Source organism: Candida dubliniensis, chromosome 2, assembly GCF_000026945.1.
Source record: "Candida dubliniensis CD36 chromosome 2, complete sequence".
NCBI lineage: Eukaryota > Fungi > Ascomycota > Pichiomycetes > Serinales > Debaryomycetaceae > Candida > Candida dubliniensis.
Genome location: NC_012861.1, coordinates 2,236,395 through 2,260,219, shown reverse-complemented (window position 1 = coordinate 2,260,219; position 23,825 = coordinate 2,236,395). Strand labels below are relative to the sequence as shown.

The 23,825-nt window shown below is 38.1% G+C and overlaps 14 protein-coding genes across 14 annotated transcripts; 9 read left to right on the top strand and 5 right to left on the bottom strand. All coding sequences in view use genetic code 12, as the record gives it.

Moving 5' to 3' along the window:
- Positions 1–546: 546 nt before the first annotated feature.
- Positions 547–2,193, top strand: CD36_24730 (GTPase-activating protein, putative; the record flags this gene model as incomplete). Its single annotated transcript, XM_002418902.1, has 1 exon — positions 547–2,193. One exon carries the CDS (start codon positions 547–549, stop codon positions 2,191–2,193), a length of 1,647 nt encoding a protein of 548 aa, XP_002418947.1.
- A 184-nt stretch (positions 2,194–2,377) lies between these two features.
- RPS4 (40S ribosomal protein S4) lies at positions 2,378–3,166 on the top strand (the record flags this gene model as incomplete). Its single annotated transcript, XM_002418901.1, has 1 exon — positions 2,378–3,166. One exon carries the CDS (start codon positions 2,378–2,380, stop codon positions 3,164–3,166), a length of 789 nt encoding a protein of 262 aa, XP_002418946.1.
- An 82-nt stretch (positions 3,167–3,248) lies between these two features.
- Positions 3,249–4,934, top strand: CD36_24710 (calcineurin-like phosphoesterase, putative; the record flags this gene model as incomplete). Its single annotated transcript, XM_002418900.1, has 1 exon — positions 3,249–4,934. One exon carries the CDS (start codon positions 3,249–3,251, stop codon positions 4,932–4,934), a length of 1,686 nt encoding a protein of 561 aa, XP_002418945.1.
- A 9-nt stretch (positions 4,935–4,943) lies between these two features.
- Positions 4,944–5,546, bottom strand: CD36_24705 (mRNA transport regulator MTR2 homologue, putative; the record flags this gene model as incomplete). The annotated part of the gene is made up of 2 exons (XM_002418899.1): positions 4,944–5,461; positions 5,531–5,546. 2 exons carry the CDS (start codon positions 5,544–5,546, stop codon positions 4,944–4,946), a joined length of 534 nt encoding a protein of 177 aa, XP_002418944.1.
- A 1,382-nt stretch (positions 5,547–6,928) lies between these two features.
- On the top strand, positions 6,929–8,224 carry CD36_24700 (transcriptional regulatory protein, putative; the record flags this gene model as incomplete). The annotated part of the gene is made up of 1 exon (XM_002418898.1): positions 6,929–8,224. One exon carries the CDS (start codon positions 6,929–6,931, stop codon positions 8,222–8,224), a length of 1,296 nt encoding a protein of 431 aa, XP_002418943.1.
- A 165-nt stretch (positions 8,225–8,389) lies between these two features.
- On the top strand, positions 8,390–9,367 carry CD36_24690 (ubiquitin domain-containing protein, putative; the record flags this gene model as incomplete). The annotated part of the gene is made up of 1 exon (XM_002418897.1): positions 8,390–9,367. One exon carries the CDS (start codon positions 8,390–8,392, stop codon positions 9,365–9,367), a length of 978 nt encoding a protein of 325 aa, XP_002418942.1.
- Positions 9,368–9,533: 166 nt separating this feature from the next.
- CD36_24680 (TBP-associated factor, putative) lies at positions 9,534–10,727 on the top strand (the record flags this gene model as incomplete). Its single annotated transcript, XM_002418896.1, has 1 exon — positions 9,534–10,727. One exon carries the CDS (start codon positions 9,534–9,536, stop codon positions 10,725–10,727), a length of 1,194 nt encoding a protein of 397 aa, XP_002418941.1.
- Positions 10,728–11,052: 325 nt separating this feature from the next.
- On the top strand, positions 11,053–14,129 carry CD36_24670 (alpha,alpha trehalose-phosphate synthase [UDP-forming] subunit, putative; the record flags this gene model as incomplete). The annotated part of the gene is made up of 2 exons (XM_002418895.1): positions 11,053–11,075; positions 11,129–14,129. 2 exons carry the CDS (start codon positions 11,053–11,055, stop codon positions 14,127–14,129), a joined length of 3,024 nt encoding a protein of 1,007 aa, XP_002418940.1.
- On the bottom strand, positions 14,126–14,998 carry CD36_24660 (conserved hypothetical protein; the record flags this gene model as incomplete). The annotated part of the gene is made up of 1 exon (XM_002418894.1): positions 14,126–14,998. One exon carries the CDS (start codon positions 14,996–14,998, stop codon positions 14,126–14,128), a length of 873 nt encoding a protein of 290 aa, XP_002418939.1.
- A 206-nt stretch (positions 14,999–15,204) lies between these two features.
- Positions 15,205–15,669, top strand: CD36_24650 (translation initiation factor 1A, putative; the record flags this gene model as incomplete). Its single annotated transcript, XM_002418893.1, has 1 exon — positions 15,205–15,669. One exon carries the CDS (start codon positions 15,205–15,207, stop codon positions 15,667–15,669), a length of 465 nt encoding a protein of 154 aa, XP_002418938.1.
- A 138-nt stretch (positions 15,670–15,807) lies between these two features.
- CD36_24640 (hypothetical membrane protein, conserved) lies at positions 15,808–16,914 on the bottom strand (the record flags this gene model as incomplete). The annotated part of the gene is made up of 1 exon (XM_002418892.1): positions 15,808–16,914. One exon carries the CDS (start codon positions 16,912–16,914, stop codon positions 15,808–15,810), a length of 1,107 nt encoding a protein of 368 aa, XP_002418937.1.
- A 431-nt stretch (positions 16,915–17,345) lies between these two features.
- Positions 17,346–18,293, top strand: CD36_24630 (hypothetical membrane protein, conserved; the record flags this gene model as incomplete). Its single annotated transcript, XM_002418891.1, has 1 exon — positions 17,346–18,293. One exon carries the CDS (start codon positions 17,346–17,348, stop codon positions 18,291–18,293), a length of 948 nt encoding a protein of 315 aa, XP_002418936.1.
- On the bottom strand, positions 18,290–21,049 carry CD36_24620 (uncharacterized protein YNL313C orthologue, putative; the record flags this gene model as incomplete). The annotated part of the gene is made up of 1 exon (XM_002418890.1): positions 18,290–21,049. One exon carries the CDS (start codon positions 21,047–21,049, stop codon positions 18,290–18,292), a length of 2,760 nt encoding a protein of 919 aa, XP_002418935.1.
- Positions 21,050–21,250: 201 nt separating this feature from the next.
- CD36_24610 (actin-regulating kinase, putative) lies at positions 21,251–23,584 on the bottom strand (the record flags this gene model as incomplete). Its single annotated transcript, XM_002418889.1, has 1 exon — positions 21,251–23,584. One exon carries the CDS (start codon positions 23,582–23,584, stop codon positions 21,251–21,253), a length of 2,334 nt encoding a protein of 777 aa, XP_002418934.1.
- Positions 23,585–23,825: the final 241 nt, after the last annotated feature.

Genomic DNA, 23,825 nt, shown 5'->3' with positions numbered 1-23,825 from the left:
TACCCCGTGTAGATCAGGTCGTGTAGATTTGCAGCTACCATAAATCCCGTGATGCGCCGATTCTCGCAATCACCATATAAAAACCCATGACAGAAAAAAAAAAAAATCTCCCTCCTCTCTTTCTTTTATCACCCCCACAATCAACGTCCCCCCCATGAATGCCCAAAGATTAAAGAACCTCATTGCTCTCCGTTCAAGAAACGCTTCCAATAAACTACAACGTACATTACAAGAGTTGGCAGAGAATATACAGCGGCAGATGCACCAGCAACAAGCACCAAGCCCCGTACCTGTGCCAGTGCGTAATAGAAATACCCATCCTTTAGCTAGAAGGAATTATTCAACGATAACTTATCCAAGAGGGTAGTTGGTTATGATAGACGACGTTTTCCTTAGGTAGTTTGTATTTATTTCAATGTATAATGATTGTTAGTGATAGTTTCTCCACTTGTAGTGCACTACGACTAGAAAAAACGTAATCAAAACAAAACAAAACAAAAAAAAAAAATCTATAATCGTGTCATCTTTTTCTTACCACAAACAACAATGTCTTTGCCTGCTCTCCCTAATAGGAGATCTATCCAAGTATGCTTAAGATTGAACGAATCACCAAACGAAGATGTCCAGGAATTGACCACGATCCAAAACACTTTTGATAAGTCAACCTCAAACTATTTGTTGCAGTCAAAACACAATCAGTTATCAATTAAATTCCAAGATAAAAACAACCAAACCAGAGATTCCATTAACTCCAGTGCAGAAAATATCAAAAAGACTTTCCAGGATATAAAAAGTATTGCTGGCGGGTTTGGTGACGTTTTTGAAATCGACTGGGAATTCTGGAGTTTGGTGGTCAACGACTATGATCATGTGGTAAACCATGAACTGGATAAATTAAACCAATGTATAATATCAGGAATACCAAAGGAGTTTAGAGGTATTATTTGGCAGCTAGTGGCCAAATCTAAAGATTCCCAATTAGAAGACTTCTACCGCCAGTTGAAGCTAGAATCTTCAATCCACGAAAAGGGAATCAAGCGTGACTTGACCAGAACCAGTTTCTTTACCAATGTTGAGGCAGTTAGTAAAAGCGACGAACTTTTCAATGTGATCAAGGCGTATTCCTTATATGACCCCGATGTGGGCTATACCCAGGGGATGATCTTTATTGCTGTGCCATTGATTATGAATATGAACGAGTCAGAGTGCTTTTGTTTATTGGTCACACTAATGAAGGAGTACGGCCTCCGCGACTTGTTTTGCCCGGAAATGAAAGGGTTACACGTTTTGCTTTATGAGTTTGATCGCTTGCTCGAATCGTATTCCCCCGTGTTGTACAATCATTTGGTTAAACAAGGTATCAAGTCGTCAATGTACGCCTCACAGTGGTTCCTCACATTCTTCGCATACAAGTTCCCCTTGGACATTGTTTTAAGAATCTACGATATAATCGTTACCCAGGGAATGGAGTCTATATTGAAGTTTGCAGTGAATTTAATGATTCAAAATGAACAAAACCTATTGGCATTATCGTTTGACAAGTTGCTCGAGTTTTTGAAAGATAAATTGTTTAATGTTTATATCGCCGAGGCGTTTATCAAGGACGACAAGGGTAAAAAGAGATTTTCGTTGCTGCGATCTGCGACCAGCACCCCTGCTACTTATTACAAACTAGATGAATTGGTGCAAGATTCTATGCAGATAAACGTCGATCCCGTGGAATTGACCAAATACGCTAAGGAATTCGAAAGTATCTACAACAAAGAGAAAGCCAAAGTCGACGATATCAAAGGTATGAGACTAGCAAACGGCAATCTTAGACACAGAATTAAAGAATTACAGTCGCAATACTCAGCACTAAACAGAGATCATGTTGATGTTGTTCAAAAAATGGTGGATTTGAAAATCACCCTACCTGATTTGGTTAACGAGAACGAGGACCTTAAACAATCCATAGAAAAGCTAGAAAAGGACGTTGAAGAATTGGAATCGAAAACACAACCTGCTAACGATGTCTTGCCTAGTGAAATTGAAGACCAAATACAACAATTACTTGTGATCAATACTCAGGAAGTAGAAAAGTCGGCTAATTTAGAAGAAGAGTTAAACTCTTTGCTTGAACAAGAGGAAAAACTCAATAAATTGATAAAACAAGCAAATAGAAATAGTACATGGTTTAAATGGAATAAATAGAAATAAAAAGAGATGTATCTGCGCCAAAAAAAAAAAAAAAGGAATGGGTGGGCTAGGGCTATAGCCCTAATGGAAATTCCGCACAATCTTCTCTCTACTTTTTTTTAAAAAAAAAAATAAAATCGTGAAAAAAAAAAAAAAGAAAAAAGAACGACTCTTTTATCATCATCAACAATAAACCACAATGGGTAGAGGACCAAAGAAACACTTGAAAAGATTAGCAGCTCCATCTCATTGGATGTTGGACAAATTGTCCGGTACTTATGCTCCAAGACCATCTGCTGGTCCACACAAATTGAGAGAATCATTACCATTGGTTGTCTTTTTAAGAAACAGATTGAAGTATGCTTTGAACGGTAGAGAAGTCAAGGCCATCATGATGCAACAACACGTTCAAGTTGACGGTAAGGTCAGAACCGACACCACTTACCCAGCTGGTTTTATGGATGTCATCACCTTGGAAGCTACCAACGAACATTTCAGATTAGTATACGATGTTAAAGGTAAATTCGCCGTTCACAGAATCTCTGCTGAAGAAGCTGCCTACAAATTGGGTAAAGTCAAGAAAGTCCAATTGGGTAAGAAAGGTGTTCCATATGTTGTTACCCACGACGGTAGAACCATCAGATACCCAGACCCATTGATCAGAGCCAACGATACTGTCAAGATTGATTTGGCCACTGGTAAAATCGACGATTTCATCAAATTCGACACTGGTAGATTAGTTATGGTTACTGGTGGTAGAAATTTGGGTAGAGTTGGTGTTATTGTCCATAGAGAAAAACACGAAGGAGGTTTCGATTTGGTTCATATCAAAGATGCTTTGGAAAACACTTTTGTCACCAGATTGTCTAACGTTTTCGTTATTGGTACCGAAGCCGGTAAACCATGGGTCTCATTGCCAAAGGGTAAAGGTATTAAATTGTCTATCTCTGAAGAAAGAGACAGAAGAAGAGCTCAACAAGGTTTGTAGATTGTATTCGCACTACAAAAAAAAAAAAGAAAAAAAATCTACGTAAATAAATGTACATTAATTGCTTACACTTTTTCCAACGATGTTGTTGTTGTCAACTCTTGTTGCAGTGTTAGTAAACTGCTGTTATGTGTCGTCGTCGCCACATCGTAATTTGACATGGAACGATATAAATTTTGTTCATACCACCGATACCCACGGCTGGTACTCTGGGCATCTCAATCAGCCTCTTTATCGTGGCAACTGGGGAGATTTCATTTCGTTCACTACACACTTGCGGCGAATTGCCCATACTCAGAACCAAGATCTTTTGATTATAGACAGTGGCGATCGTCACGACGGTAATGGCTTATCGGATATCACCACTCCCAATGGCCTAAAATCAACTCCTATTTTTATCAAACAAGATTATGATTTGCTAACTATAGGAAACCACGAGTTGTACCTTTGGGAGAATTCAAAGCAGGAATACGAAACCGTGGTTAATCATTTTCGCGATAAATATGTTTGCTCAAATGTCGAAATCAGGCTAAACGACGGCCAGTTTGTTCCCATGGGGCAGAAGTACAAGTATTTTACAACACCAATTAGAGGGATTAGAGTCTTGGCTTTTGGTTTTTTGTTTGACTTTAAGAGGTTTAATAATGGCACTAGAGTGACGCCTATGGCACAAACCATCCACCAGCCGTGGTTTCAAGAGGCATTGAAGCATAAAGTAGATTTGATTATAATTGTGGGGCACACACCCATTTCTCATAACTGGGGAGAGTTTTACCAGGTTCACCAATACTTGCGTCAGTTTTTCCCGAACACAGTGATTCAGTATTTTGGCGGTCACAGTCATGTTCGTGACTTTACTGTGTTTGACAATTTATCTACTGGGTTGCAGAGCGGCAGGTACTGTGAGACCGTTGGTTGGACAAGTATCAGTTTAGATAAAGAACTCTCTGTTAGACAAAGATTCTCGAGATCTTATATTGATTTCAATACCGATTCATTCAAATACCACACCAATTTAGATAAAGAGTTTGATACTGAAAAGGGGAAACTGGTTTCCAAGTTGATTCGAGAAACACGCAAAGAACTCAAGTTAGATACTTTGATAGGCTACGTCAAAACAAATTATTATGTCGATTACGTGCCCATTGACCACCCCAAGAGCATTTTCAATTTATTAACCCTGAAAATCCTCAAAACATTACCGAAATCCAAACACGAAGAGCGTATTACAATTATCAACACTGGTTCAATTAGGTACGATTTGTACAAGGGGCCCTACACCATCGACTCCAAATTCGTTGTCTCGCCATTTGAAAACATATGGGTCAATATCACGGTGCCAAAATCAGTTGCCACCAAAGTAGCAGCTAAACTAAATGATGCAGACTATATCAGTGCTTCTCGATTAAAACCACCTCATCAATATGACTTGCAAGTGCAAGGCAACTCTAACCACCAGCAAGCTCATTTTCAAGTCGAGGAAAAGCTCCCTAAAGGTTATGTCACTCATGATGATTTTGGAACTGATGGCGACGATACGTTACATCGTGGTGTGGTTAATTTCCCCGTGCCCAATGTTGTCCAGAGTGTAGAGATCAACGATGAAGTAGATTCGCAAGTCAACCTCGTGTTCTACAGTTTTATAACACCCAATATCATCTGGGCATTAAGAGAGTTGAATTTCACGACTGAACAAGTACCTACACCATACTCCGACATTTATTTAGGTACATTACTAAACGAATTCATTGCCAACAATAAGATCTAATCGTATACTTTAGACTTTTATAATGCTATCGTTGGGTACATAGGTAAATCTATAATCCATACTGTTTATAATCTCTCCGTCTTGCACAACGTTTTCGTCAACAACCAAATTCACGTCCACACCAAACCATGACCCCCAAATAGGCCTTTGGTTCGTTTTGGTGACAATTGAATTATTCTCCTGAAACAAGTCGGCAGACTCACCTAACCTATTTCTTCCACTTTGATCAAATCTTACTTTTGCTGAAAAATGAACGACAAAAGTCCCAGTGCCTGGAATTAAGTGTCCGTCATAACTTGTCAATTGATGCGACGATAATGGAGTTTGTAACCATTTCTTTTGAAACTGCAATTTACAGTCTTCTTGTGGGCTCGGTATTATGGGCCGACCATTCACTATAATTGCACTTGACCGTTTTAAATTTGATCCTAGCTGGGTTGCATACGATTCAACGTTGGGGAATGGCTGTGATGTTGGCTGGGTGTACAGTAAATCCAACGATGCAAGAAATCGTTTAAGAAACGGCTCTAGTTGTTGTGCTTCACGGTGTTAGTCAATATACTTTTGCATAGATGCTACTCCATTTGTTTACTTACTTGGGTCTTGATTCATCGTGGTTAGTAGATGGGTCTTGATGATTCAAGGACAAATTTTTTTTTTTTCTGTATTTTTTTTTTTTTCTCATCACCAAGCTTCATACCAAACTCTCAACTCGAAACTACACCTCTACTCTTCGAGTATATCTCCACTCTTCCATGCCTCCATCATACCGTTGTGGGATTTACATTTATAGATTAGTACACATGTCTATTTCCTGCACATAAAAATTACAACTGAAACTGATAGCAATCTTAAAGTTTCGTGAGTAAGTTATATAAATAGCACCTCCAATCTCTACATTTCTATTTCACCAAACAACTACAAACAAAACAAAACAAAAAAACTTCAAAATGTCAGATAAAGGAAACATGGCTAAAGATATTGCATCCTCAGTTGTTGGGTCAATTGCAGGTAACAAAGTTGCTGATAAATTACATGTTGGCGGTGTTGGCCATATTGTTGGTGGTGTTGCTGGAGGCATTGCCGGACAAAACATCGAACATAAAGCTGAAGATGAAGTTAGAGAACACAAGGATTGAGGTTAGGTTTGTTATAATTATGTAGAAAGACCCTGATAATAAAAATCAAAGAAAGTAGATTCACCAGCATGTACCATTTTCTAGCCAGCCCACTCGCATTTGATCTCCTCGCTTGGTGGAAACAAGAATTTTGATTTTGTTACCCACACAGACAGTGTGGTATACTTAGGCAGGCCACCACCCTTTCCAAAACAAGGTTAAAGTTGACCTAGGTCAAAGCTAATCTCAATTACTTCTATGACCACTGTTTTAGGTGCTGGCTAAATTTGGATCGAAAGAAAAAAAAAAAAATTGTTTTGTGTCTGATTTTGTCTTTACTACCCACAATTTGTGATACGTGCTGGTTATTACAACCTAATTAAGATAATTTCTCTCTGAATCAGGAAAATTACACGATCTTGTGCTTGATCTGATTGAAAAGTGGCTTGCCCAAAATCATAAAGAACATTTTCACCTGCTTGTACCTTGATTCTTGGATCAATCAAAAATTGCTTGCAATAACAGGATGTCTGATTTTCATTCTAATATAAATAGCAAGATAAATTTTCGATTTGGGATCTCTTTTTTTTTTTTTATCTCTCCAACAACCACCTCCCCCCTTATCTATTTTTACATTCGTTTAATTTGTCGTTCGTTATCGCATTTCCCACCTTAAAAAAAAACGAGGTTCCTCACCAGAAGCATTTAATTAATATTCCTATTTAAGAATTCTACCTCCCCAAAAAGACTTGATTATTTCATTCGCTTTAACTTACAACCCAAAACTCCGAAGAACCTTAAAAAAAAAAAAGGTAGTCCACATTGTCTAAGCTACCAAATAACCACTATAATAATATTCACAGCAAAAACAACGATATGAGTCTAGTCCATTCAGCCATGTTTAATCATCATATAGGCCCTTCACACACTAGATCTCGAAGTTTCGAATTATTTCAAGAAGCTAAAACCTTAAGAGTTGCTGCTTGCAAGCGATCATATAGTGACGACTTGAATATCAGCACTAAAAGAGCAAGAACTGCACCTCCTTCTCCTCCATATGAAACTGTCACACCCACCAGAGCTAGCAGGTTGGTGATTTCAAATTTAGTCAAGCCTACCAGCAACTTAAGAGCACGATCTCTTTCTCCAAACAAAAAGTTTTCCAGCCCATTATCTCCATCATCATCACCAATAGCGACAGTTGCATCACCCATTAGCTCACCACAAAACATAAAGATCAAATTACCAAGTATTTCCGATGCATTAAATTTACCACCAATAACTTCCAAAGCTCCGAAACCGATAGTGCCAACTGTGTCTCTAGATTACTTTGATACATACAAGCCAAATGACGAAAATTGGAGGTACGGGCTTTTGGATAAAATTGCCAAAGAGTCAAAACATTTCCATCTTAATCAATACAACTATCTCAATGACCATGCAAAACCAAGCTTTGATTCCAAACTAAGTTCAAAAATCCAACAACTGTCCATTGCCAACGGGAAGAAAATAAATTTCCCCTACGAATCAAACTACACATATTTGAATAAAACATACTTGAATGATGTTAAAAACTATCCTGAATATCTAGAGTTGGCTGCTGAATCATTATTACAATTGAAAGAGCGCCAGCTCCCTCCATTGCAACCACATCAAAAACACCCCTTGCCAGTACAAGGACCGTTACCGGTGCCAGCACCTCCAATTTCACATTTTTCTTCTTACACCACACCACAAGCCCCAGCATATTACCACCCACATTCACAACAACAACAAACTCCTCCTCCACCACCACCACCACCAATTGCTACACATAAATTTATTCCAATATCACCTCCATCTGCTAAAAAGTCTAGATCGGATCTATTGAAATCACCACCAAAACACCATCACCATCAACATGCACCAAGGGTATGCATATCGTGTGGATCAGATCAATCGCCATGCTGGAGACCATCCTGGTCTATTAAACAAGGCCAATTGTGCAATTCGTGTGGGTTACGATATAAAAAGACAAAGGCTAGATGCTTGAATGACAAGTGTAAAAAAATACCTGCTAAGGGTGAATGGACACTCATGCAAAGTAAAGGAAAAGAAACTTTTGAAGACGGTATAGAGGGTTACAGTTGTATTGCATGTGGCTGGAGAGTCGAAGTACTTCCTAAATCTTGAGTTTGTATAAAAAAAAAGTATTGTAGGAAAGCTTCAATTATATATATACATTGTGCGACATTTTTTTTTTGTGTGTCCTATTCGAACGTTTTCCGAATGGCAAAAAAAAAAAAAAAAAAAATTCTGATTTTGTTGTTGAATACTCTTTATTACCACTAAACAACAATGTCTGAATCAATCACTATTACCATCAAATCGTCTGGCGATAAAAAATACGAAGTCACAGTTGATCCACTGATCACTGTTTCCCAGTTAAAGGAGTTGGTCGCGGAAAAGTCTGACATACCTGCTGGTAGTCAAAGATTGATCTACTCAGGAAAGGTATTGAAGGATACTGAAACCGTTGCATCTTACAAGGTGCAAACCGGACACACTATCCACTTGGTTAAAAGTGCTGCCACCACTGCAGCTGCTGCTGCTGCTGCACCACAGCTGTCAAACACCCCAGCTAATGCTTCAGTTCCTTCAAACATAGCAGCAGGCCAAGGATCATTCAACCCACTAGCTGACTTAACTGGAGCACGTTATGCTGGATACAGCCAATTACCATCGGCATCCATGTTTGGACCTGATGGGGGTATGAACAGCAACATACCGGACCCTGAGCAGTTAAATTCCATGATGTCAAATCCTGTTTTCCAACAACAAATGCAAGCAATGTTATCAGATCCTCAAATGCTAGATTTTATGATCCAACAGAATCCTCAATTGAGAGCCATGGGTCCTCAAGTCAGAGAAATGTTACAAAGTCCATTATTTAGACAAATGATGTCGAACCCGGAAATGCTAAGAAGTATGATGCAAATGAGAGGAGGTGATGCGGGGCAAACTAATGCATTCCCTGCCCCAGGTGCCAATCCTACTACTGGCGAAAGTGGCAATAATGGAGCACCTGCTAACCCATTTGCAAATTTGTTTCCTAATGGAATTCCACCAATTGATCCTCTGGCATTATTTGGAGGTGCTGCCCCTGCAGCCGCGCCTGCTCCAGTAGACAACAGACCACCAGAAGAAAGATATGAAAGTCAATTGAGACAATTGAACGATATGGGGTTTTATGATTTCGATAGGAATGTAGAAGCATTAAGAAGAACTGGTGGTAGTGTTCAAGGTGCAATTGAGTATTTGTTAGGAGGTAATTAGGACTATTGTTGTTTGTAGAAGAAATAAACATACTTACTGGTAGAGAGTGTAGTTGAAGTGTCTGGTTGGCCAAATACTCGCAAAAAAAAAAAAAAAATAAACAAAAAAAAAAAAACCAAGCTGAGTTGAAGTATTTCTCCAATTCTGTCTTTTCACCAAAAACATCATGGATACGGTACTAGAAAGCATAGTAGGAACCTTGCTTGAAACAAGAAACTACACTTTTACTGAACAGTTTCTTGATCAATTAACAGAACTTACCTTACAATATATTAATGAACTTTCAGCGGATCTTTCAAAGTATACACGCATACAAAGGAGACAACAGCCATCTATATCTGATATCAAGCTATTGCTAAAGCTAAAACACATTTCAACAAATGAGCTAATACAGGAAATCGAACTAAGCAAGAAGTTTACCTATCGAAAACAACTAACGTCATTGTTAGACCTGTTGGTCGAAGAACCAATCAACGAACAATCGCGTCCATTCTTTGACCAATCGTCAATCACAGAACTTGTGCCTAGATTAAATGTCAAACCAAGCTATATCCCATCTTATTTACCAGATCTACCTCCAGATTATACCTACCAATCAACCCCGGAGTACATGGAAACACTAACTGATTTAAAGAAATTACGAATGAAATTGGTAGAAGAATCAAGAATGACAGAAACATCTTTGTACAAATTGATAGAATATGATGATATTGAATGGAGACAGAAGTTTGAACAAGAACTAGCGGAGTTGGACCCAAACACATCTGTCAACGACACCACAAACTTACCAATAGCGACTACAGATGCAAAGACGAAAAATAGTGAGGATTTCAAGTTTGATATTGTCGAGTATGCAAGAATGAGAAAACAACTCCAAATCAAAAGGCATAGAAATTTAGAAACTAAACGGAAAACAAGAGAAGAGAACATTTTTATGAAAGCAGAAATGTACTATTCGCCATACTCCACAATCGAGCCAACCCCAGAAGTTAAAAAATATTTTGAGGATGTCTTATCGGACGGGTTCAAGAATGTGATAATGTCGGTACGAAATACCGAAAAACTCAAAGAACAAAAACTCAAACGTCAAATAGAAGAAAATGCCAGACGGGAACAAGAATTGCAGAAACAAAACGAGTCCATATCATTTAACTTCCCAGCAATAAACCAACTGGAAAGTGAAAGTGAGAGTGAACAGGAAGAAAAAGAATTGAATTTTGATGCTAGTGACAACGAGAGGGAAAGCCGGAATTTGGTTGTTGTACAAAGTTCTGACGGAAAAGCCTTACAACAACTTAACCCCCCGCTTTCTGAAGACGTATCTGACATATCGTCGGATGATATGGACATTGTTGCGTGATAGACTAGCCATCACGTGGTAACCCTGTATTATTATTATTATTTGTATTTGTATAGTTCAGATCACAAGGGGGGGGGGGGGGGTTCAGCTTCACTAGGAACCGTGCTAAATAATATATTTAACTACGGAAAACAATTCCGTGCAATGCTTTGGTGTGTTGTAGGTAGTATATTGTGATCACAACTAGGGGGTAGCAAAAGAGCAATACCCACAAGGACAACCAAAAAAAAAAAAAAAAAAAAAAATATAAAGCCAACCACCCTCCTTCCTTCTTTTTTCTTTTTTTTTTTCTTTCTCCCTACTACACCAAAGCCCAATTGATCTAATGACAGTAATTATAGCATCTTTGTATGTATATTTGTATATGCTCAAATTCAATTTCATACTAACACATTACCTAGATTCTTACCCTATACAGTTCATTTTGAGATTGATACTGCGGAAGTGCAATCGATTCCGCAGCAAGACACAACAGCTCCTGCTCAATCAACTTCAACGCCAAGTACAACTGCGTCATCGGCACAATTGTCTATTCTCCCTTCGTTATCAAAACAACCAAGACCTGCAGCTGTTATTCCAGACAATAAGCAATTTGAACGTTCCGACACCCCAGAAGGGTTCTTCTACAATAGAAGAAGCTCTGCCAAGTCAGAACATCAGTTTATTCAGCCAATATCAAAAATCAGTAAAATGGATAGTTCTGTTGTTGATTCCAAAAAACCAAACGAAGATATGGGTCTTCCAGGATTTAGCAGATCACAAGTTAACTTGGCAAATTCGACTCCCAACTTGGCACGTGTCACGAAACCACTAGCGCCACCTCCATTGAACCGAGGCCGGAGCTCATTTAGTAAAGCAATGTTCACGTTTCACGGAAACAGTAGTGCTACCTCATTGATGTCTGAGGATGGTACTGCTGAGAGCAGCCCTGTTATATTGCCTTCGAGCTTGGAAGATGATTTTGATCAAAATTTCCAGGATATGGTGCATGGTAAATCAAATTTGGCTCCGTTTGGTGGGTTCTCCAGACCAGGAGTCGAATCACAATTTCTTTTCGAAAAAAACATTTTTGATGTTGCCCCATGGTCCATTGTTCGACCAGACAATGGTAATGGTTCTTTGACAAAGGCAGTAAATATCTCAATTGACTCAGGAATTATGGATAAAGCAAAATGGGTCGGTATTGTTGCCATGCCAAGCGACGATGTGCCGCTACGAGTTAAATCTGAAATTTCGCAAAAATTGTCCGCAGACTACGATTGTGAGGCGGTGTTCCCCGACGACGTCACGTTTGAAGGTCATTACAAGTCATTCTGTAAACAAATTTTGTGGCCAACGTTGCATTATCAGATCCCCGATGACCCTAAATCCAAAGCGTTTGAAGACCATTCGTGGGAGCATTATGTGCTAATGAACCAATTGATTGCAGATAAAGTAGTAGATACATACAACAACGTGAAGGATAAAGAGACAACTGTATGGATTCATGACTACCACTTGTTATTAGTTCCCAAGATGGTTCGTGATAAGTTGCCTGATGCAAAAATCGGATTTTTCTTGCATGTTTCTTTCCCTTCGTCAGAGGTTTTCCGTTGTTTTGCTCAAAGAAATCAATTGTTGGAAGGTATGTTGGGTGCAAACTCAATAGGTTTCCAAACTAATGAATACGTTCGTCATTTTTTGCAGACGTGTAATCGGTTGTTATTGGCCGACACAAGTGAACTGGGAGTCAATTACCAGGGAAACTTTACTGTGACAAGCACTATTCCCGTTGGTATAGATGCGTTTTCCGTCAGAGAAAAAGTACATTCAGCACAAGTCGCAGAGTGGCGGGGCTTGATTAAGGAAAGATGGAAAGATCAGCATTTGATTGTCAGTAGAGATAAGTTGGACAAGTTAAGAGGAATCAAGCAAAAGCTTTTGGCTTATGAAATGTTTTTGATAGATAACCCGGAATACATTGAGAGTACAGTATTAATCCAGATATGCATTGGATCAGCTCAGGATCCCGATTATGAGCTGGAGATTATGAAGATTGTTTCGAGAATCAACTCGATGCCCGAGAATATTTCAGTTACACAACCGGTGGTATTATTACAACGAGATATTGGTTTTGATCAGTACTTGGCGTTATTATGTGAGGCAGATGTCTTTGTGGTTAGTTCTATGAGAGAGGGGTTGAATTTAACCTGCCATGAGTTTATCACTGCTAATGAAGATAAAAAGTCTCCGTTGATGCTTTCAGAATTCACCGGATCGTCTAACTTGTTGCTGTGTAAGGGACAAGGGGCAATTTTGATTAACCCATGGGATATTAAAAAGTTTTCAGAAACCATCAAAATCCTGTTGACAATGTCTGTTGGTGAAAAAGAGTTACGCTGGCACAATTGTAATCAAATTGTTCTTACACACGATTCGAAACACTGGGTTACCAGTTGCTTGAACTCGATTGATAACTCCTGGAAAATCGACCATAAAAAGAGTGGCAATCTAATTCCATTTACAAAAAACGCATTCAAGAATTGGCGTGGTGTGGGTGGTAAAAGGTTGATTATTCTTGCCTTGGAGATTTCATCAGCTGTTGCAAATACAAGAGGCAATAATGCTGGTTCTGCCTCAGGCAAAGTTAACGTTATTGATCCTTCGAGACTAGTGAAGTTATTGTCTGACTTGGTGGAATCTCAAAGCACTTTAGTTTACTTGTTGTCTTATTTGCAACGGTCGGACTTGGATATTATGTTCAAGAGATATCCTCAAATCGGTCTTATTGCAGAAAATGGGAATTTTGTCAAACTTATTGGTGCCAAGAATTGGATATCATTAGCCGACAAAGACGAGTTGAATAGCTGGATGCCAGAAATTGTGAAGCTTGTTGAGTCAAAAGTAGAAAGGTTGCCAGGATCATTTTGTGAAGCTTTGGACGCAACAGTTCGTTTCCATGCTGGAAAGTCTTTTTCTGAAGATCGAGAGAGATCTTTAGATACAATGGGTGAAACAATTCAACACATCAACACGCTATATGAACACAATGGAATACATGCCACCTTGGTGAGAAACCTGGTAATTGTCCAAAAGGATCAAATAAGCTTGAAAGCTATTCGGCTTGTCCTTTCGTGTCACAACTCTAATCTCGACCAAAAGTATGTTGTGTCACATATAAACGAGTTCCAGCAATCAATGAAAGATGATATACCTTCAAGTGACCATGAACTTGCTGCTGTTCTTTACAGTGGCGGGCTCACATCTATTGATGAGGCAAACTACGAGTATGTGAATAGTTTGAAAAATGACATCAGAAGTTTGACGGTTACTTTAATATCATCATCAAACGAAGAAACAAAGACTGCTGCTACGTATGGAGTAAGAGGTATTAATGAATTGCTTTGTATATTAAACAGTTAGTATTTGTCTTTATAGCTATTTTCTACAATCCCATTCAATTCTTGCAACGAGTTGAGGAACTCTTTGTTTTCTTGATCGGTTAACGGCTGGAACTTGTTCCAGTAATGGTCAACAAACTCATCCTCAGTGATGTAGTTGCCCTTGTCCTTGTCTCGATTAACCACCCAGAAATTCTCTTTCGACCGTTTGTGCGCTTCTCTGTCGTCCTCCATGCGCACAAGAATATGACGTTTTGATAACAACGTCGTCGAAGGGTTTGATTTTTCTCGAATATTAAACAACAGGCCTTCATCAACAATATCGTCGACGTACTCGGAATGTTCCAATAACTTGGCTCTTTCAAACTGGCATTCTTGTTTGCACTGCAAGAGTATTTTCCATGATCGCACCAACGGGTCATCATCGTTAATGTCAGGTTTGGTAAACTCTTCATTCTTCTTAATCCGATCAATGTCTTTATCTGTCAACAAATTGGAATCAAACTGCGACACAAATCCACGACAATCCATTTTAAAGTGTTGAGATATATTAATTAAACTCAAATAAGTGCTGTACAAATTCGATTTGTTATATGTTACTTCCGTTATAATCAAAGGCAAATTATCTTTCAAACCCTGCACATATGCTTGCCTATGCTTATCCAGACTAAGTGATTCGATTATCAACAAGTCAATAAACTGTAGTATATTTGCTTTGATACTTGTAGGTAATTGTCTGTCGTTTATCACATCTAATATTGTTGGCAATAAATAGTCTTCTTTGTCGGAATTCTTTAATGCAAAGTATGCTGCTTTGCTCAAATGTTGTAGTTGCGGCGACAAATTACGAAGCATTTGCAGCAATTGGTTAGCAGCATCGAACGAATCCATGATAGTTGGTTAATGAAAGTAGCAAGAAGTAGCAAAAAAAAAAAAAATTTGAGGAGCCTGTTCTTTAGAAGCAATTGGTTATATTGTCACGTGACATGAAAAGCAACAAAAAAAAAATTTTTTTAACTTTCATCACTAATTTTTTTTTTTTTTTGACAAATGGTTGTAACGTCATTTTTTTTTATTAATAACACATTCAATCAACAATGGGTAAATCATCCGGTAAAGGAAAAGGAGGCAAGAATAGAAGAAGAGGAAAGAATGTCAACAGTGGACAAAAAAGAGAATTAATCTACAAAGAAGAGGGCCAAGAATATGCTCAAATTACTAAGATGTTAGGTAATGGTAGAATCGAAGTCAGTTGTTTCGATGGGATTAAAAGAATGGGCCACATCAGAGGAAAATTGAGAAAGAAGGTGTGGATGGGACAAGGTGATATTATTTTGGTGTCGTTGAGAGATTTCCAGGACGACCAATGTGATGTTGTCCACAAGTACAACTCTGATGAAGCCAGAACCTTGAAGAATGTTGGTGAATTGCCTGAAAATGCCAAGATTAACGAAACCGATACCTTTGGTGCTGATGATGACGAAGAGGTCAATTTTGAATTCGGTGGAGCCGACGAGGATGAATCTGAAGAGGATGAAGAGTTGGATATTGATGATATTTAAGAAAAAAGGTTCATCAGAAGGGAAGTTTCATATAGCTTTTTATTGTACATTACTTTTACATGTAGGTATATATATATATATAGATAGAGAAAAACAGATATTCCCAGTGGAGGCAAGACACAATAAATGTTTTCTATATCATTGTCTATAATTCCTTGTATCTTCGTCACCGCTATCTATTTCAAAGCTATCGAATCTTCTCAAACCAACACTTTCTTCATTGTCGTATTCAGAAGTTCTATTGATTTGCATAGATCTTCTTACCGTCGAAAACCCGCCAACCCCATTATCTAGAGGAGCCATGTCCTTTGACGTGTGCACACCAAAGATTTCTCTATCTCTATTGGCCATTGGGCTTTCTGTTCTTGAGATGTTCAACAAATAAACACCACTGAAAATAATTAGGAAACCAATCAACAAAGAGATAATGTCAACTGCAGATGATGTATTGAACCCTTTGAATAATATAAACGAGGCTGCCAAAGTAAAAGTAGTGAAAGTGACGTAATACAATGGATTCACAATTGAGGTATCAAACTGGTCCAACGCCTTGTTGAAATAATTCATTTGCGTGACAATGCACAATGCCACTACAACCAAAAACAAGTATGTTGAAACGTGTGTAAACTGGTTGTTCCCACCCAAAGTCAATTTAAGGGCAATTCCAAAGGCTTTAATAGACATAACTGAAATAGACCCGACAGAAGAACAGATTGATAAATAAATCATTGGATTCGTATTTCCATACTTGGGAACGATTTTGTAGATCATAAATAACGAGTAAAGTGTAACCACTGTACAATAAAACAAGAACCCTGGCTGAGTGGCGTATCCCAAAATTTCATCCACGGTTTGAACCTCTTTATCTGGTGGAGCATGCAAAATAATGATTACTGAACCCATTAGACAGATAGCACAGCCCATTTTACCCAAGGTTCCTAATCTCTCTTTTAAAAATATTGCCGCTAAAACAGCACCTATGATAACAGATAATGCCCCCAACGGTGTGACCAAAATAGCAGGTGCAAATGTGTATGCAGCAAAATTGGCAATTTCTCCAATTGCCATGGTGATCATACCTCCCCACCAAATTGGGTTTTGAAGATAATCCAGAGCTTGAACACCCTCTGTGCTGCCAGTCCGAGCTGATGCGTCCATCAAGCCTTTCTTGGTAATGATGAATGAAGTACCAATTGCCAATGATGAGGACATAGCCAATGCAAGGCCAATATATTTATCTTCCATTTTTGAATGTGAATAATAAAAAAAAAACAAGTTTGTGAACGTTCAATATACGCTATATACTGTGTATTTTCAATATGATAAAGCGAATCAAAGGAATGTGAAACTCAAAAGGGAAACCTTAAAAAATAATCAACGAGGAAATCAATTGGTAACAGAATGAACACAATATAAACAATAACACTATTTTTTTTTTTTTTTTTTGTTGTTGTTGAAACCCAAATTTTTTGGACATTTGAACACGAAACACAATTGGACTATTTAGTCAACACAGCCTGCCTTAATAATCCGACTTCTAATATTCATACAGTACCTCTATGTATTGAAAGCTTCTCTTGGTTTGAAAGCTATTCTTAGGGTGGTTGATATCTGTACAGGGGTGTAGGGTACTTTCACACTCTATCATGTCAGCATACCAACTATTACGTTGAGAAATGCTAAATATTTCTGTTTGTACTTTGGGGTTCAGGGCCCACACAAATACCTCTTTTTTTTTTTTTTTTTTTTTTTTTTTTGCAGCTGTGACAATGATGATTATATCTTTCCAAACTATGATCAAGTATATCATCACAATTATACCAGAAGTATCCTACTTGATATCTTTTTTCCGATTCTATTACACGTATTTTGCTGGATTATTAATTTTGTTATCAAGAATCAAGATAAGAAACCTCCAAAAAGAAACTACCAAAATCATTTTTAGTTTGTACAAAAATGAAGGCGCCCTTTACGATTTTTGGTTTAGTTGCAATATTATCACCATAACTACGAGTATGATATGGGGGTTTCTAAATTACAATGCAAATAATAAATCAAAGGATGCGTTGGTGGTTGTTATTATATCGTCAGTTTTACGTTTTTCCATTATGTCTGTCCACCAGATTAAACGGTATATTCACGCTTTAAAGCGTAACCGAATTTCAAACACCAAATATGTATCAAATGTGCCTATAGCCAAATTTCTCCAAATGGATAGTACATGTATGTTGGTCATTGCCGAATTGTTTTTGGAGTCAAGTCATTGCTTATCAAAAGTAACATTGTTGGCCATGCATTCCATCTTCAGCTTACTAGGGGTGTTTGATTTTGAAATGACAAAAAGAGTTCTACCGTATCAGAATGTTTACTTGTTCGTGTTTGGATTATTAGAGAATTGGGTTTTAGTATTGTTTTGGTATGAATGCAAAAACAGTAAAGCAATTCTATATACGTTTTGCTATTTGTTAAAATGGAATGGAAACACTGCTAGTCAATCAGTAAACTTAATAATTACGTTGGTCCTCAAATTTACCAAAAATAACGAATCCGCTACCAAAATGGAATCAGACCGTATAGCTTCATTTGGATTTGACTGCTTTAGTATAATTAGCGATTTTCATTAATTAGATAAATCTCTCTTCATATTCTGTAATCTTTCCCAACCAGGAGAGTCTTCCCACATATCTTTACCTTTAGACATTAATGATCTCACAGTAGTTCTGGCCTTGTACTTCCAGTCTTTACAGACCAAATCACCAGCTCCATGTTTTCCCGGTAACTCACCAAGGGACTCAAAAGCACTTACTAAATCCTCACAAGCATCAACAATCTCATTCCAAACAGTTTCACTTGATTCCAACTCTGGATTATGCACCATCACTCGGTATGCCTTTTCGTGGCACTCCAAAGCTGCCCATGGCCTCTTTCTCCATAACTCGACTCTACCAACTATTCTCCAGCATCGAGCTGATGAAGTTATTACCTTTGGTAATACATTGCAAACCAAGTCAACACAAGACAGCTGGTAATGAGACAATCTCTCTCCATCACCAGGGAATTCCTCGGATACAAGAATTTCAACTAATTTTTCCAAAACAGGGATATCAATGGCTGTATCACCTTCGGTTTTTCTAATCTCAATCAATTCACGGCACCCTTGCAATACGTCATTCCATTCATGGAGCTTTGCAGCCACATTCATATAGTTTTCGTAAATTCTCCATGACTTACGGCTGTCTCCGCCACTTCTAATGGCCTTCTTCAAAGCATTAAACGCAGGTTTGGTCTTATCCAATTTCAAAAGGGCACTGGCCAAGTTAGACCATGCATAGGAGTTGGAATCATCAAGAGAAACACATCGAGTAAACGCCTCCGAAGCCAATTCAAATTGACCTGATTCAAGACCGCAGCATCCATAGAAATACCAATTTTCATAGCTCAATGGATTGACTGTAAGACAATCAAACATATGTTTAATTGCCAAGTCAATATCTTTTCTTGGTGGTGAATAATAGTAGTGTGACAAAGATGCCTTTGCCTTTGCGTAATGGCCAACTTCCCATGCCTTTTCCCATAAAGAAGGATCTTGTCGAATGTCACCCAATATTGAGATGGCCCTAGCATCTTCAGGATGGGTTGTAAGACGTTGGAGTATAATCTTCTCCGCCTCTCTTTCATTGTCAACTGCTGCGTAGCATAATGCCGCCTCACACAGCATATGCAATCTTTCATAGATCTCTATAGCCGATTTTAAAACTCCCAAAGACATGTACTTTTCGGCAAGCTTAGCATCCATTGACCATTGCGGTAAAAGAGGTAGCAAATGAATGAATCTCAACCTCAGTGCTGTGGCGGCACTAGTATTCTCATGCACAGATTCTGGTATAATTCTGGTCTTAATTTTAATTCCCATTTCCTCAACCAAAGAAGTCATCTGAAGTATACCTCTTTCGATAGTTCTAGCCTTATTTGTTTCAAGCAAGGACCGTTCCCATAAGGCACGAGAAAAAATAGACCAATTCACTTTGCCTGCACTTGCATATAAAACTCGTCCAACCAATGCAGAAAGTTCCTCCTCTACCAATGGATCGCTTGCTGGTGATGTTTGTTTCAAAACAGTTAGTCTTAATAATAACTGCAAGTTATCAAGGTTATTCAAAGCTGGCTGGTTATTTGGATCAAGATCTTTTAAATCTGGTGGAATATCTTCCTGTTTCATAGCTAACGGAAGCAATTTTTCATCAGCAGTATTTTGCTGTAATAAAAAAGAATCGTATCTTATCCTTTTACTATCTTGTTCAATCTCAATTTCAAGATCTTCTAAAGATTCGTATTGTGGTTTTTCTAATAACAAATCGGAATCCAACTCAAAGCTCTCTGGCGTTGAAGTGTCGACTTCATAGAGAGTATTTTGACTACTTTTTGCTAGCACAATCAAGTTGGAAGTGAAAAAATTCTGAAACTTTGTTCTCTTTGCCTTTGCTCCAGATAGTAATAATTGGAATTCAGATAATTTTTTGGCTTGGATTAATGGTGAGATGGCAGCATGTTCTGTTGACGAATGAATATGGATTCTTGAAACTTCCAAAAGAAACTGAACTTGAACCAACTTTTGCAACTCGGGAATTTCTGGTGGTGCAATTGCATTCACTAACAAAGAGTTAAGCATTATTCCACAAACTGACAGTATGATGCTTGGTGGTTCCGATACCACTGATAAATGTACTTGCAATCCTCTGACTCTCCACCAACAAAGAGAAGCATTAATTGGGTCTTTGGCTTTTGAAGCTTGGGTAACAAAATTCAAAAGTTTGCTTGAATCACTGGTGATTGACTTGTTAAAAATGGATAATTGAGGAGGTGTATGCAACAATCTTTCAAAAATCAATTCGGACATCACTAAAAAGAGAGGTTCTTGCATTAAGTCATATGCTTGCTGTCCTTCGATGCTGAGCAACTTTATAGCTTCAACTTGTACGTTTTCTGAATTCTCATTTGGGAACCACAAGGAATGTGCTGTTTTCGAAACTGGTGGACCAGTAAAATTTGCTTGCACAAATGACTGCAAATATGCAATACCCAATATTTGCAAACAGACAACACTATCTTCACCAAAATATTTATCCAGTAAAACTACTAGTTGATCAACATATTCATGTAATACCTCAATCAAGCTGTTGGATGGGTATTTCTGTAAAATGATTTGTAATTGTGGCAAATGTAATATTTCTTTGAAATCACTTACTTCAAATAAATGCTCTGATTTCCCCTCTAGAATACTAAGAATTGAGTACCCAATTCTTTCATTGGATTCAATTTTAAAACTCTCTGGAGGTACTAGCAACAATAGTTGCGATAAATATTTCCTCAAACAATCCATGCCGATCTTGTCAATTGTAAATGGAAATGGTTGGTTTTTTTTTTTTTTTTTTTTTTTTTTTTTTTGCCTACCAAACTCATCTCTCTCTCTTACTAATACAAATCTGTTAAAAAATAAACTAACAATGACATAATTCTATATTTATGCAAAATACTCAGGGTACAAACTAAATAAAAACATATTTATCAGTAACTATTATAATTAATTACCTCCAAAAAACGATAGCCTCTTCTTAGAGTCGGTACTACTACTTTCTGTTCTCTTATGTTCTCCTGATCTACGACCTTTACTAGGTTTCTTTAATGAGCTTCTAATCTTGAGCCTGTTCATATATGATCCATTAGCAGGGTTTTCATCATCTGAAGCAAAATCAATAACCTCTTCCTGTAGACTAAACTGAGATGGATTGTGTGTATTAGACCCAACTCTTTTTTTAAATGCTGGTTTTTGGTCTGCAACCTTGGCTTCAGACGTCTTAAATTGAGAATCGTCCATATCAATTAACGATACTTCTGAAATATTATTGGACTTCAGATACCTGAGAGAAGGTGATGCACTAGAAGATTCTAAACCAACTTCCAAGTCTATCAAGTTACATTCAGGTTTTGCTATTTTGGGTGGTTCAGTTTGTGTTGATGGGAAAATCGTCTCGGTGGCTACTGGTACCAGCTTCATTTCCGACAAAGCAGATGGTACACTGCCAGAATTTTGCATGAATGCAAAACTATCCAGTGTGGATGTAGATGTGTAATTCTCCTTTGGTGTCAAATTATAATTACCCCACGGATTATTCTTTTTGCGTGTTTCAGGTTGCTCAAAATTGCCATCCTCTTTAGTGGCAGCCAGTGCCTTGACACAAGGAAATGGATTCTTTGCACTTCCACTTTGGTCTGTTTCAACATGCAAGTGCTCGACTCTTTGCAGCAAATCATAAAAATCTCCATCGGTATCTGTCTTAGATCTGGCAGCATCTCCTGTTTCATCAAACTTTTCTTTAACGGGAAACGTTGGACTTTCAGTGACCGAAAAAATATCATCAGCCAATTTTTCCGCCACTTTATTGGGTTTGGGTAAATAATCCAAGTTCTCATCGACATCTACTCCGTGGGCATCAATTCCTTTGGAGGAGGTTGCTTCAGAATAAGACGTTTTAATACTTGTCAGTCGCAGTGGTTCCGTGCTCTTTTGTATGATTTTATCAGGCACTTCAATTTCTTCCAACGATGGGTACCTCTGTTCGGCGTCTTCCAAGCCTTCTATTTCGGCAATTTCGTTTGCCAAGTCATCCTCCAGACTAAAACCTGCTAATGACTCGCGTGAAGATCCCGAAGTGAGGGTAGAAGGTACACCTAATGTGGTGGACTTGATCTCAGGAGATGGTTGTGAATCTATAGTAGCCGTAGCTGCGGCCTTATTTGGTTGAGATTGGCTGTTTTCTTCTGTTGGTAGGGAATCTTCAGCAGACACTGGCTGGGCAAGCCTTTCCTGTTCCTTTGTGAGCCCAGCTTCAGAATTTGCAAGAGCCTGTTGTTGATAATACAATTGCTTTTGTCGCATTAGCTCATTCTGCTTATGAACTTGATATTCATGCAATGCCTGAAAATTATAGGGTCCAGCATTGTAAAAATCTTTTAGTTTTAGATTTGCAAAATCAATATTCATCAATTTGCACACCAAAATCAAGACTTGAACTATATTGGGACGAAATAATGGGTTTTCTTGAAGCATAATGATAATTAAGTTCTTAAGGTCTCCCGAAAACTCCGGATAGGGTGGAAACTGAAATGAAGCATGTAATATGGCAATATCTCCGTTGGCTTCAAATGGGGTGGTGTAATAACACAATTTGTAAAGAAAACATCCTAAAGCCCAGATATCGGCCTTCTCGTCTATTGGTATTCCTCGGTATAAGTCCACCATTTCGGGGGAACGGTATTGCGGGGTGGTGTGATAAAGGATATCATGGCTGAGATAGTTGAACTGTTGCTGATCCTGTGGAGGCATCGTCGGAACCGCTGTAGACCCAAAATCACACAACTGGAATTGATTCTTGGAGTCAATCAATACATTTTCAATTTTGATATCACGGTGAATTAATTTCAATTTATGCATTTCATAAATCCCTTGACATATATCCAACATTATTCTAAGGATCTGTGGTTCTGTCAATTTTGTTTTGATATGTTTATTCATATAGTCTAGTAACGAGCCGTTGGGACACAATTCCATCAACACCAATACCTGATAGGTGCCATTCTCTAATCTTTCCGCATGTGAATCATAATACTTTACTATGTTTCTACTATGGCGCAATGTCTTCATAACATCAACTTCTTTGCGTAACTCATTCAATCCATTCTTATCTGGCACGATGACTCGTTTCAAACATGCAATCTCAGAGTCATTCTCTAATGGGTCTATCGTAACTTTGTAAATCTGTGCAAACCCTCCTTCAGAAAGATATTTGACAACAGTAACCTTGTGTTTTCCAACTTGGAGAGCTGTGCCTTCTGAGAGTTTTGGAAGATTACCCATCGCAAAATGATTCAAGTTGGTGGTGACTATTGCTTGTCCAATTTAGTGGCGTTGCTGTCGTGATTAGAAAGAGAGTGTGGGAGAGGAAAAAAAAAAAAAAAAAGAAGAAAAACGAGATTAGCGGTTTTCTCTAGAATGACAACAACAAATAAGAAAAAAAAAAAAACCTCACTGCTGCACCTTTTCCAGGGTCGTCTTCGTCGTAACTAAATACGCTATGTCAGACTCTTCTATTATTATT